General features: G+C 40.2%; 1 protein-coding gene across 4 annotated transcripts in view; it reads left to right on the top strand.

Moving 5' to 3' along the window:
* ipo13a (importin 13a) overlaps positions 1–13,497 on the top strand; it is a 26,601-nt gene that overhangs the window by 9,005 nt on the left and 4,099 nt on the right. Inside the window, exons 7-19 of one of the 4 annotated variants that reach the window (XR_013816796.1) lie at positions 6,631–6,751; positions 6,853–7,000; positions 7,708–7,889; positions 7,979–8,005; positions 8,964–9,098; positions 9,500–9,640; positions 9,772–9,852; positions 9,927–10,064; positions 10,164–10,260; positions 12,100–12,152; positions 13,007–13,039; positions 13,118–13,176; positions 13,354–13,443. Coding sequence is in view for 2 of the 4 variants with exons in the window: in XM_079820366.1 (XP_079676492.1) it covers positions 6,631–6,751; positions 6,853–7,000; positions 7,708–7,889; positions 7,979–8,005; positions 8,964–9,098; positions 9,500–9,640; positions 9,772–9,852; positions 9,927–10,064; positions 10,164–10,260; positions 12,100–12,152; positions 12,973–13,039; positions 13,118–13,176; positions 13,354–13,443 (1,339 nt within the window). In the remaining 2 variants the exon portion in view is untranslated. Of the gene's footprint in view, positions 1–6,630; positions 6,752–6,852; positions 7,001–7,707; positions 7,890–7,978; positions 8,006–8,963; positions 9,099–9,499; positions 9,641–9,771; positions 9,853–9,926; positions 10,065–10,163; positions 10,261–12,099; positions 12,153–12,972; positions 13,040–13,117; positions 13,177–13,353; positions 13,444–13,497 lie in introns of all 4 variants that reach the window. The other 3 variants (XM_079820366.1, XM_079820367.1, XR_013816795.1) reach the window with 3 other exon arrangements.

Here is a 13,497-nt window from a genome sequence, read left to right as displayed (position 1 = left end):
TTTCTTATTTTGTTTAAATATAATTTTTTTCCATTTAGTACTGCCCTTCGAAAGCAACAGAAGATACTTGCATGTTTCCCGGAAGACAAATGAAGTACAATTTACATTGATCTTCAAATTCAATAAGTATTCACCCCCAGCTGTTAATGCATCGTGTTTCCTTCTGAAGCATCAGTGAATGTTTGAACCTTTTTTAATAGAGTCCCTCAATTGTCCTCAGTGTGAAAAGATGGATCTCAAGATCATACAGTCCCTGCTGGAGAGGGTTCAAATATGCAAAAGATGCTGGAAAACTGAAGAATTTGCAGGACCTGGAGGATTTTTCTGAAGAACACTAGGCAGTTTAACTGCTCAGGACAAACAAAAGACTCAACCATCACAAAAAAACAAAAAAAAGCAGCCGTGGATCATCCAGGGAACGACACACGGTATTAAGAATCAATGGTTCATAAACTTTTGAACGGGGTCATTTTAATAAATTCAGCAATTTTTTGTCTTGTGGACTATATGTAAAAAAAAATTATGTAAAATGTCTTATTCAGGAAAGTAATAAATAAAAATTAACATGCATTGTGTATGATCTCTCTTATTTAGTTAAAATTATTCACATTTTCACAGATTCTGCAAGCGGTTCTCATATTTTTTCTTGCAACTGTATCCACGACATAATATGCAACCGATTAGAGAATAATTTAATCAAAGTTGAAGCTAAAGCCTATAGGCCCCAGCGCAAGCAGCAGCCCCCTCATACACGCTGACCATTCAAATGGGAAACATACAAAAAATAGTATATACTCCCACACTGCTTGATCCACGCCCGGCATTTCTCCTGTTTGGTTTTAGGTTTTGGGAAGGTAAACGCCCCCCCAATCCAAACTTTTAGGATACCGGGTATCAGATTTGCACAACACTTCGGCATGTTACCCTAAAAGATTACAGTTTTACAACTCAAATAAGATTTTAAAATAAGAATTATTGTAAGTGCTTTTTATAAAATTATGAGCTTCACATTTCTGCTTTTAAATCCTCCAAAAATCGTCCCCATTTACTTCCATTATAAGTGCCTCTTCATAGGATATATTTTTTAATATATTAAAATGTAGTATATATATATTTAGCATACTCTCACTGGCCACTTTATGCGATAGACCTTGCTAGTACTATGTTGGAGCCTGTTTTGCCTTCAAAACTGCGTTTATTTTTCATGGCATAGATTCAAAAAGGTGCTGGAAACATTCCTCAGAGATTTTGGTCCATATTGATATGATTGCATCATGCAGTTGCTGGAGATTTGTCGGCTGAACATCCATGATGAGAATTTCTCGTTCCAGCACATCCCAAAGAGATCTGGTGACTGTGGAGGCCATTTGAGTTTAGTGAACTCATTGTCATGTTCAAGAAAACAGTTTGAGATGATTTTAGCTTTGTGACATGGTGCGTTATCCTGCTGGAAGTGGCCATCAGAAAATGTAAACACTGTGGTCAAAAAGGGGTGGAGATGGTCAGCAACAATACTCGGGTAGGCTGTGGTGTTTAAATGATGCTCAAATGGTACTAAGAGACCCAAGGTGCGCCAAGAAAATATCCCACACACCATTATATCAACCTGAACCCTTGATACAAGGCAGGATGGATCCATGCTTTCATGTTGTTTATGCCAAATTTTGACCCAATCATCTCAATGTCACAGCAGAAATCGAGACTCATCAGACCAGGCAACGTTTTTCCAATCTTCTATTGTCCAATTCTGTTGAGCCTGTATGAATTGTAGCCTCAGTTTCCTGTTCTTAGCTGACAGTAGAGGCACGATATGTCTTCTGCTGCTGCAGCTGTCGTGGAGAAAATTCTTCTCAATCTTGCAAAAGTAATGCTCACGATGCAGAGTTCTAGAAGTCAAAATAAGACTTTATTGGACAAAGCCGAGATGCCTGCAGGACATCTTACCATCTCGCTTGCAACTCACACTTTTATGCAGTTTTAACCAATGATCTCATTTGCAGGTGCTCTCCTCCCTTTTCTCTTCCTGGAATTTCATCAACACTTTTGCCACAGTTACTTCATTAATTGGCTTGCCTGTTCTCTTTGTAAGGGTGTCCGACTGCCAACTAGTCAAAAACACATTTTGATTGTCCCACAAAGTGATTATTCAGTGTTTTTGCCTCATTATTTTTTATCAAGAGAACATGTTGAAGGCCATGTTATCCAAAAGAGCAACTTAGTATCAGTGCAGATGCCAACTGCAAGCAACTTCTAAAATCCCATTCTTTCCGGTGTGACTTCTCTCACAGTCATGTAGGCCATGTCAAAACACATCTGACTTTCATAGTATTCAAACTACTTCTTCAACTGTTTTCTATAGGATAAATAAAATATTTAATCACAGCTCACCTGCTTCAAGGTTCGACGTGTTGTGCATTCAGAGATGCTCTTCTGCATACCTCGTTTGTAACAAGTTTTTTATTTACTGTTGCCTTTCTATCAGCTTGAACCAGTCTGGACATTCTCCTCTGACCTCTGGCATCAATAAGGCATTTTCACCCACAGAACTGCCGCTCACTTGATATTTTCTCTTTTTTCGGACCATTCTCTGTAAACCCTAGAGATGGTTGTGTGGGTTTCTGAAATACTTGGACCAGCCCGTCTGGCATCAACAACCATGCAAAGTCTCTTAAATCACTTTTATACCCCATTCTAATGCTCAATTTTCATCTGATCATCTTGACCAAGGCTGCATCCGAAAACTTAGGGAGCTGACTTGTTGCCTCGCTGCAACAAGTGCACGATTGCAACAAGTGTAATAACAACTTTGTAGGTAGCTTAAGCGCACAACCTCACGAAACTGATTTCGGACAGACTTCTTAGGCAGTGTAACAGTTTAATGATCTACAGCAAAATAGAGAGAGCTTTGGTGAGAACTAAACAAATATTTAATTACTACATTAGTAATTTCTCTCTAGAAAGGACATCAGAAGTGGAAAATGTTGGTAAAAAACGTACATTTACACACAAACTGACTAGCAAACGCAACTTCCGGACACCATCTTTTTTTTCAGCTCAACTGTCACAGAATGGAAAGCACAGGATTGTGGGATATCAAAGGCAGCGAAGGATACAAATATGCTGCCTTCAAAAATCGATCAGATGAAGGTATCTCAGGAGACAGGAAGTGAAGCTAACATTAGATTCGGATGTGCCTTGGTGCCTTCCTGGCTTGAAATGTGTCTTCCGAAGGCAGAATTTTCCAGGTTTCGGACGCAGCCTTTATAAGCCTGGTCATGTCTGTCATTCATTGCGAAGTCTTGTTTTGTTCACACTGCAATTCTGAGCGTTTTCCCCCTGTTGTCTTGTTGAAAGTCTTGCCTGTGTCTCGGACTAACCTTTTGCCTGTCCCTATTGTCTTGTTTGCCTGATTGGACTGATTATCTGTTATGACCTCTTGCCTGTTTGTTGACTACGAGTGTGGATTGCCCTTTAAAATAAAGCTGCATTTGGATCCTAACCCTTCATGTCTCGGAGCAGTAAGTGACAGCAGACTTCGCCACATCATGGATCCAGTGCTTCAGATCATCCGCCTACATCAAGGTAATCGGTCACTCGAGGATCACATTCAGGACTTTTTTGCAATTGCTAATTTCTCTGATCTCCCGGACTGTGCTCTCATTGATTTCTTCTGTTATGGACTTAATGAACATTATCAATCTAAATTGATCCATGATGGTCCTCGTGAATCACTCATTAAGTTTTTGGACTATGCACTATTGTTGAGTGGTTCCTCTTACACTGTTGGGGATGTAGAGGAGGAGGTTTCCCCTAAACATTCTTTGGGAAGGGGTACCATGCATCAAGCTCCAGCGAGGCACTGTGAACAAGGCCCATCACAGTGTTCCCTATGTCCGGTGCTGATGATTGCTAGTCCCTTGTTCTCTGTACCTCCTTGTCCTGTGTTTCCCCCTTCTGAGCCCTCTGTCAAGATGGTCGCTGCCATACCTGAACCATCTGTTAAGATGGCTACCGCCATACCAGAACCCTCTATCAAGATGGCCACTGCCATACTGAAACCCTCTGCCAAGATGGCTGCCGCCACGCCAGAACTCTGTCAAAATGGCCATCACCATGACAGTGAAGGCTCCAGCCACAGACCAGCGTCCAGAGATGCTCCAGCCACAGACCAGCGTCCAGAGATGCTCCAGCCACAGACCAGCCTCCAGAGATGGCTCCAGCCACTGACCAGCATCCAGAGATGGCTCCAGCCACTGACCAGTGTCCAGAGAAGACTCCGTCACCTGTCCAGAGTCCAGAGAGGACTCCGTCACCTGTCCTGAGTCCAGAGAAAATTCTGGATGGGTCACCTGAACTACCTGCACTGTCATGGTGGTCGTCTGCTCCGCAGTGGGTGTCTGCAAGCTCATCAGCGCTGCTGTGGTGGTGGTCTGCTCCACCGTGGGTGCATTCAAACCCATCTGTGTTGCTGTGGTGGTCGTCTGCTCCGCCGTGGGTGCCTTCAAGCCCATTTGCGTTGCTGTGGTGGTCATCTGCTCCGCCATGGGTGCCTACTAGCCCGTCTGCGTTGCTGTGGTGGTCGTCTACTCCGCCGTGGGTGCCTGCAGGTCCGCTTGCCTGGTCTGAACCATCCTGGTCACTGTCCTGCCTGCTCAGTCTTGGCTGCCGTCACCATCCTGGTCATCTGTCCATCCTGCTTTGTCCTGGCTGCCTGCACAATACTGGTCATCTGTCCAGCCTGCTCCACCCTGGCTGCCGTCACCAACCCTGTCTGCTGCCCAGCCTTCTGCGCCTTCTGGCTGTCTGCCTTGCCTAAGTCTCCAGGCCCTCTTCCGCCCCCGGTCCCTCCTCCGCTCCCCCTCCCTCCTGGACAGGTTAGGAGTGTCTGGAAGCCGCTCCTTCGAGGGGGGGCTATGTCACGATCACAAATGAGAGTGCCCGTCACTTCATCGGAAGACTACATTTCCCACATCACTCACTAGCTCACACTTTATAAGCCTGGTCATGTTTGTCATTCATTGCAAAGTCTTGTTTTGTTCACACAGCAATTCTGAGCGTTTTTCCGCGGTTGTCTTGTTGAAAGTCTTGCCTGTGTCTTGGACTACCCTTTTGCCGGTCCCTATTGTCTTGTTTGCCTGATTGGACTGATTACCTGGTATGACCTGTCATGTAGTGTGTTGTCGAGAGGCCAGGAGGTTGATAGGAAGGCTCAGTGCAACAAAGGGGGTAGTTTCCCAAATGCCAGACGTGATTTATTTACAGCATTTTAAAAATTGTGCAGGTCACTCAAAGTACAAAAAAACAAAGAAAACAAATAAACTTAATTGAAATTATACTTAAGCTAAAAACAAAAGCAAAATGCTGTGAGCAGCAAAATCTGGCACTAAACAATGCCTAGTAGCATATCAATCAGAGCAAACTTCATGTCTCACCTCAGACAAACATTCAAACACTTTGCGTAGTATATAGAATGCAACCTCCTCAAACAAATCCAAACAATGGCTTCAATAGTCAAGTTTCCCGCCAAACCCTAGTGGGATAAACCATTGTCACAGGGTGGAACCTTTTCCTGTAACAGTCATCACAGAATTACACAGCAAAACATTGTCAGCCAAATACTATCCACATAAGTACCACATGTTCAAAATTAATTTCTTACATCCCCTTCTTATAATACAAACAAACCCAACATATAAACATAAAAACAAACATTTAATCATTTCATAGCACAAAAATGGTATGACCGATCAGACAGCAAGCTCTGGTTACGTGTGCTACAAGATCCCGCCTCCAAACTACAGGTCCTGAAAGATCAGATCTAACATGTGCTATATTATGCAAATTAACCAAATAAAGACAATTTAAAACAGACCCTAGCTTGCTGTTATCCTTACCCAACATTAACAAATTAAACCATAAATGTTGGTATTACCCCACCACCACCCATGTACATCACAGCATAAACATTTTCAAACACACAATAAATGTACCATAGCACTAGGCTGGCACACTAGTGATGATGTCATTATTCATGTTCATCATCACATGACCTCTTGCCTGTTTGTTGACTACGAGTGTGGATTGCCCTTTAAAATAAAGCTGCATTTGGATCCTAACCCTTCGTGTCTCGGAGCAGTACGTGACAGTATCTCAGGAGACAGGAAGTGAAGCTAACATTGGATTTGAATGTGCCTTGATGCCTTCCTACCTCGGAATGCCTCCTCCGAAGGCAGCATTTTTAAGTTTCCGAATGCAGCCCATGACTAAATCCATTGAGTTGCTGCCATGTGATTGGCTGATTAGATATTTGCGTTTACAAGCAGTTGAACAGGTGTACCTAATAAAGTGGTCGGGGAGTGTATATATGACATATATTTTGGCCATGGTATTTTTTAATACCATAAATAATGATGGGATTATTCTGTATTTGTTTGTCGCATCGGAAAAGTTTTAAGACTTAAAATCAGGGGTGTATTCACTGATCCCTTACAACAACCACTGATATTTCAAAGCGATCTGCTTAAAAACACTTCTGTTTTTTTTTCTCTTTGAGATCCATTCAGTCTTCATTTATTTTTAATTTGCATCATAATGTAAATTCAATAATAAGCATGTTTAATTGGATCTCAGGGTTGACATCTCTGATACTCTGATGTATGTGTATGAGCTGCTGGGCCCAGAGCTCCTCAGAAACCTGTATGATAAACTAGGCACACTGCTGACGGACACAACACGGCCCTCCTCATGGCAAGTCAGTCCTAATGCTACACTAATGTCTTGTGTATATATAATATAAATGTCATGTATTATAATGAGCAATATGTCTATGTTTTCTCCCTCTCTCCCGTGGAGGATATAGAGGCTCTGCTGTTTGGTTTTCAGTCCATTGCTGAGACAGTAGATGTCAGTTACTCAGACGTCATTCCAGGACTGATCGGTCTGATTCCTCTGATCACAGCCAACAATATTCAGCTGGCTGAGACCATCATGTTCACCATAGGTACACTAATTCATTTGTAAACGAATACAAATATAACCTTAAAAAATAACAAAATGGTGATGTCAAATGCTGAGAAAAATACCTGCATCATTTTGTGTTTTAGTAGTTTAGTTAGTATGGCGAGCAATTGAGGTAATAGATGCTGTTTATTTAGTTGATTTTTGTTCAATGGATTTCAATGGGTTTTCGATTGCATCCTGCAAAAACTGAACCATATCTAATCCCTGGCGAATGTGGTAACCAATACACAGATGAAATATTTAGTTACTGTGCTTTAAATAATGACATGATCATTAAACTACAAAAATAAACACATACAGATTGTTGTTTTATTTCACAAATTATTATTATTATTTCTATTGTTGTTGTTTATGCCATTAGGGGTGTATTGATACCCTCATGTCACGATTAGATACATATCATGATTATGTTCAACATTATATATATACAAGTTTAATGTAGGACTGACACTAAAACTCTGTAAACTTTTTTTTTCTCACACAGTAATTTTTATTTTGCATGAACTATACACAATACAGATTGTCACTATCCACGATACATACTGTTGCTTTTTTGTATTGCAATATATTGTGACACGATATATTGTTACACCCCTTGGTGAAAGTTGTTTTCATGTGTGCACAAATGGTGAATTTCAATTCCTAGGGTTGAAAGTAATTGACTTCTGCTGTCATCATTTCTTGTAGGCTCTTTGGCTGAGTGGCTGGCCGATCATCCGCTCATGTTGGCGAGTGTCCTGCCTGTGGTCTTGCATGGTCTGTCCAACCCGGTGCTCTCCGTGTCTTGTGTCTCAGCTCTGAAGAGAATCTGCCGAGAGTGTCGCCATGACCTCCACCTTCACGCCAGTGACATCATGGCCGTCTCACAGGTTTTAAAAAACCTTTCGCCTAAACGTACCACTGTACCACTGTGTCAGTGAGTAATGTACTAAACTCACTGTGGTGTTTTTGGTTTCAGGCAGTACTTGTCAAAGAGATCCATAAAGTAAGTCCAAGCCACGTGTGTTTGATTAGTTTTGGTAACACTGTAACTGTAACTTACACTAATAACAAACATGATTACATTGTATATTGCTTAACCTTAGTGTGTGTGTGTGTGTGCGTGTGTGTGTGTGCGTGTGTGTGTGAGTGCATGTGTGTGTGCGTGTGCATGTGTGAGTGCGTGTGTGTGTGTGTGTGTGTGTGTGAGTGCATGTGTGTGTGCGTGTGTGAGTGCGTGTGTGTGTGTGTGTGTGTGTGTGTGTGTGTGTGTGTGTGTGTGTGTGTGTGTGTGTGTGTGTGTGTGTGTGTGTGTGTGTGTGTGTGTGTGAGTGTGTGTGTGAGTGAGTGAGTGAGTGTGTGAGTGAGTAAGAGTGTGTGTGTGTTTGTTTTTGTGATGTATGAGGACACAAATTTGTATAATGACAGGTATTACACTGGTATTACGACGTAAACATGAAATATGAGTACTTTTCTGTGATGGGTAGTTTTAGGGGTAGGGGTAGTGTAGGGGGATAGAATATACAGTTTGTACAGTATAAAAACCATTATGCCTACATTGAATGTCCTCACTTAGATAGCAAAACAAACCTGTGTAAGTGTGTGTGCGTGTGAGATTGTGTTTCTGTGTGTGTGGTGAATCTTTTGCACTTGGGATGTTTTATAATCTCAGCCCTTTATTTCTGTGTGTTCATTAAACACTGGTTGATATATAGATTTCATTTAACACATATTTAAAAAAATGGATCTGCGTTAGGACCTTTCCCATTTACTTCCTATGGTTTGTCAATCTAGACTGTTAACATGGTGTGACTTTTTTATGACCACTTAGACTTACGAAAGTCTAGTTTTGTTTTTTCTTTAGTTGTTCAGGTTGCATTTTTAAAATTTCACCAAGCTTTAACTGTATATACCATGCTTAATAGTTATATAACAGTATGATTGAAAGTAAGTCTTCTGTTCAGAGCCCGCAGTGCATGTGGATAATGCAGGCACTGGGTTTCCTGCTCTCAGCCCTGCCCAGTGAAGAGATTCTGGGGAAGCTGCTCTCTCTGGTCACTCCCCACATCCAACAGCTGGAGAAACTGGCCAATGAGCTGGTGAGGTGCAAAAATGTCAATGTATGCTTGATTCACATACTATTAGAGTCATCTGAAACCTGAAGAGAAAATTTATTTGTATAGTACACTAAATATAAATAGGTCATTCCAAACCTGTATGACTGAGTGAAACACAACAGAACATTTTTGGAATTTTTTTTTTTTCATTCAATTAAAGACAATGGTGTTGTTTTAGATCGACAACATGAACCAAACTCTTTTAGGCCTCTGCTACAACTACACTGTTTGAGGGCTGGTCAAAGTAGACGTTGTTCACAGGCAGCCAATGAAGACTATAGACTGGCATTATGCAAATTTGTTACAAACCTACGTAGGTTTGTGTATGAAGTAAGACAGGGCAAAATACAAAAAAGAGGTTTGTTTTTCTCCCCTTTTTTTAGCCCAGTTCTGCTAATAAGCTTCCTACTGTCCACATCCTTGGCCTGCTGTCTAATCTCTTCTCTACATTTGACCTAAACAAGCAAAGTGAAAGATTGGAAGTGATGAGGCCTGTCCAAACACAGCCGCACAACAACAACCCGGTACAACAACATATCACGGCTCAACCTCCAATCAGTTTTGTTCATTAGCAAGCATGTATGAATCAAACAGACCTGTAAAATGAACACTCAACAGTATGTGTGGTTTGACAGCTGTTCTGGTCATTTCTCAGGTGGTGGTTGTCCTGCAGCAGGCCTTCCCTTTAATCCAGACTGTTCTCAACAAGTGGCTGAATGAACCTGAGGTGGTAGAGGTCAGTGTAGGTGAACGTGTTTGTGTGTATGTGTGAAAATATGGAAGATTCACTTTTCTCTCACCTCAACTCAGGCGGTGTGTGCTGTCTTTGAGAAATCACTGAAGACCCTTATCCATGACTTTGCACCGCTGGTGACTCAGCTCTGTGAGCTCATTGGGCAGATGTTCAGCGCTTACCCACAAGCCTCAGCTTTAGACCTAACAGGACAAGTAAAGACACCTTCCACTTCACATAAAACAAAACATTTTTGTGTTTGCTGGATAAGTTGAGTGTCATAATGTGTTTATGCCTTTCACATTTCCCTCTAGTTAGTTCACATTTTTGGCTGTGAGAAGGATCATTTTTCTCCAATCTCTGCCCTTTTAGAGCTGGTTACCAACATCACCATGTCCATTTTTCAGCTGGGTAAGAGATTACAATGAGTCACTATCAATATGTCAAGAATGAGTCTGTGGTCTGTATTTAAAGTGACCAATCGAGAGATTGCTGCTGTGATGACACATTTTTGATGAGCTCTGTGATCTGATAAAAAAAACCCAGCTCTGTGATCAACAAAAGTTAGATTTTTATTGTGTTCATTGTGATAATCTTCACAAACAAACACAATGGCTGCATCAGAAATCGAATACTTCCCTACTATATAGTTGGTGAAAAACCGTATGTGACAAGAGTAGTAGCCTTCAATAAGTATTAAACAATGTTTATTTATCCAATAAAGAAGACTATCCGGTGCTATTTTTTCATTTAATTTCTCTACCTGAAAACTACTGTTACTTGTCTTTAATAATGTTTTTAATTTATATGAGTTAATAGTTTTAGAAATTGGGATAGAGAATTGTGATTTTTTTCACTGGTATCTAACAATTTTGGTGCCTGTTTTTGCAAAATCAGTTTCATGGCCAGTAAGAAATATTTATGGTCGGCTATTGGCAGGTGTGGCAAAAAGTTAGTTTTTTGGCCCTGTATATAGAACAATTTTAGCGGTCACAAAATAATTACTTATTCGAAATAAGTACCTAGTATGCGATTTCGGACAGCCAACTTTTATGAATTTTAAAGCCTAAATATTCACTAGAAGTAAAAAGTACATTTTAAAGTAAAACATAAGCAATCAACAAACTACATGACTTCAACCTCACCATCACTAAGCTTTCGACAAACCTCTATTACTTTCTTTCTTCTGCAGAGCACAAAAGTGTTTGAAAAAGTGTTATTTTGAAACAATGAAAATCAATAGGAGTAGTTTTGGACATTGTATGGACAAAAACAATTAAAACATTCTTTGTGTTAGAAAAAGGAAAGTCATAGAGGTTTGGACAGAGGAAATTATGACAGAATAACATTTTTGGGGGGTGAACTATCCTTTTAAAGGTATATTAAGTAACTTTTTCCACTATAAAACGTTTTACCCCTAAAGAAATGAATAGTACATTTGACAAATATTATTAAAATGTTGTACATTACTGGCCTAGAAAAAGCTTGGTGGCTGCCATTTCAAGATCAAATGACCAGCATTTGACTCACTTTATCTCAGTAACAAGTCACTTTTGTTGGCTAGTGAAGCAATTGAAATAAAATCTTCAACATAGAGACTTTGCACCATTTTACAATTATTGTTATGATATAGAGGGGTGCAGGTATGACCTCACTTTGTAGGCCAACCGTCAGTTAGCATCGCACTGGTTCCCTTGAGAAAAACTCAATAGGACTGTAGGCTTTTGGATTGTCACAAAAACAAGCTCTGTGACCAACAAAAGTTTATGATACTTGCATGTTTTGTCCATCAAGATAATTATCACAGATAAACACAACTTTTATGAGTTTTGAAGCCTAAATGTAGTCGCCAGAAGTAAAAAGCAAAGGTAGGCTATGAATGGACTACACCACAGTCCCACGACTTCAACGTCACAATCACTAAGCTTCTGACAACTCTTTCAGTTTTTATCTCAAAACATTTTCCAAGAACGTTTGAGTTAAATGCACAATTGAATTAAAGCACAATTATAAGCATAACGAGGCTGTAAAAGCGGACTGGGCTTACCTTTTCGGCGTGATGACGTTTAATCTCCCCGACACCCTCTATAGTCCCATTTAGTCACTTGTTAGCAACCCCCTTTTTCAAGACACGTAACAGCTTCAAAATGGAACGATGGAACCGGAAGTGCTAAAATGTTAACTCGTTTCCGCATTTTGGCCTACAAACGTTTGACTTATAGTCATTCTAACCCTATGGAAATGTTGTAGGCTCCAGAGATCATCCAGATGTGGTGGAGTCATTTATGCAGCTTCATGCTCAGGTCTGTGCTCTTTATTTTTGCCTTAGACTTCAGACTTTAGACACTAGTCTGCATATTTACATAGATGAAATATTTTACATACATTTTCATTGTTCAAAATGACCATTTCTAAAAATCAAAACAAAACAAAAACACTTAAAGGCACAATATGTAAGAGAAACTACTAGAACAATGTTATATATTTTGTCGACTTGTGTACTTGCATTATCCCAAATTTTTACAAGAATGTTTAAATCCAGATAAATTAGCAATTTTAACCAGGACATGGACCGTGTCCGTGCATCGCCTATCAATGACATCTATGTTACCCTCGTTTTCCGTTTTATTTAGTAGAAAGCATGGAAACAACAAAGACGCTTTAATATATTATGTGTTTTATTAGACAGGTGAGCAACTGTTTGGACTTATTTATCGTCAGAAAACTAATCATTGTTATACAGCTCGACACAGTTACTCTTATTGTTTAAATCTCGTTTTCTTGATTTACCGCGAGTACCAATTTTTTACAATTCCTAATATTGATCTAGCTAGCTTACTACAGTGTGCAACAAGTGTCTCATAGTAGCTTTCAACACACTTAAATGTATCTAATATGATAAAACTGCACTGCGTTAACCCACATACGCATGACTGGAAGAAGCAGAATCGCTTGTCTGCGGCATAATAAAAGCTCCGCAAAGTCAAAGCGTCATCAAGCTACACCTTTGTTTTGAATAAGCGACATCTAGCAGCGAAAAATTACATATTGTGGCTTTAAAGTGGTTTCCCATGTTCTTTATTAGGTTTTTTTTTAAATAAGATTTTCTCTGATGTTTTGCAGGTTTTGAAAAGAAAGTCTGACCTTTATCTTTCAGACCGTCTTGATATCAAAGCTGTATTCTACTGTGGTGAGTGTCCCTTCAGCAAGCTTATTAACAATGCTCAACATTTATTCATTCATCCATTAACTGTCTATGTGTATGTAGGAATCTTGTCATTCAAATTCCCTGAAACGCCAACACTGAAAGCAACCTGTCTGCTGTTTGTAAGTACAGTACAGCACATTTAACATGTTCCAAGAGCTGTAGTGCAACTTACAGCCCAAATGCTAGTGCTTGTACTGGAATAAACTCTTTCTGTACCATTAGTAATTGTAATATTAGCAACCCTGCACCACAGAAACTTGAGTATATAGTAATCGGACTGAGCTCTCTTCACACAGACGGAGCTGATCTCTCATTGTGAGGATGTTCCTGCTGTGAGGGAGCTGCTACAAGATGACGGCAAGCTGCTCCTTCAGACCCTACTAGAGGTCAGACATTGCTGCATGTTTCCATCAGAAATTCAGTCATATAGATATCAGTGG

This window comes from Gobio gobio (genome assembly GCF_949357685.1).
Source record: "Gobio gobio genome assembly, chromosome: 6".
Taxonomy (NCBI): Eukaryota; Metazoa; Chordata; class Actinopteri; order Cypriniformes; family Gobionidae; genus Gobio; species Gobio gobio.
The sequence above is the reverse complement of the archived record's forward strand: the minus strand, read 5'-3'. Positions and strand labels throughout refer to the sequence as shown.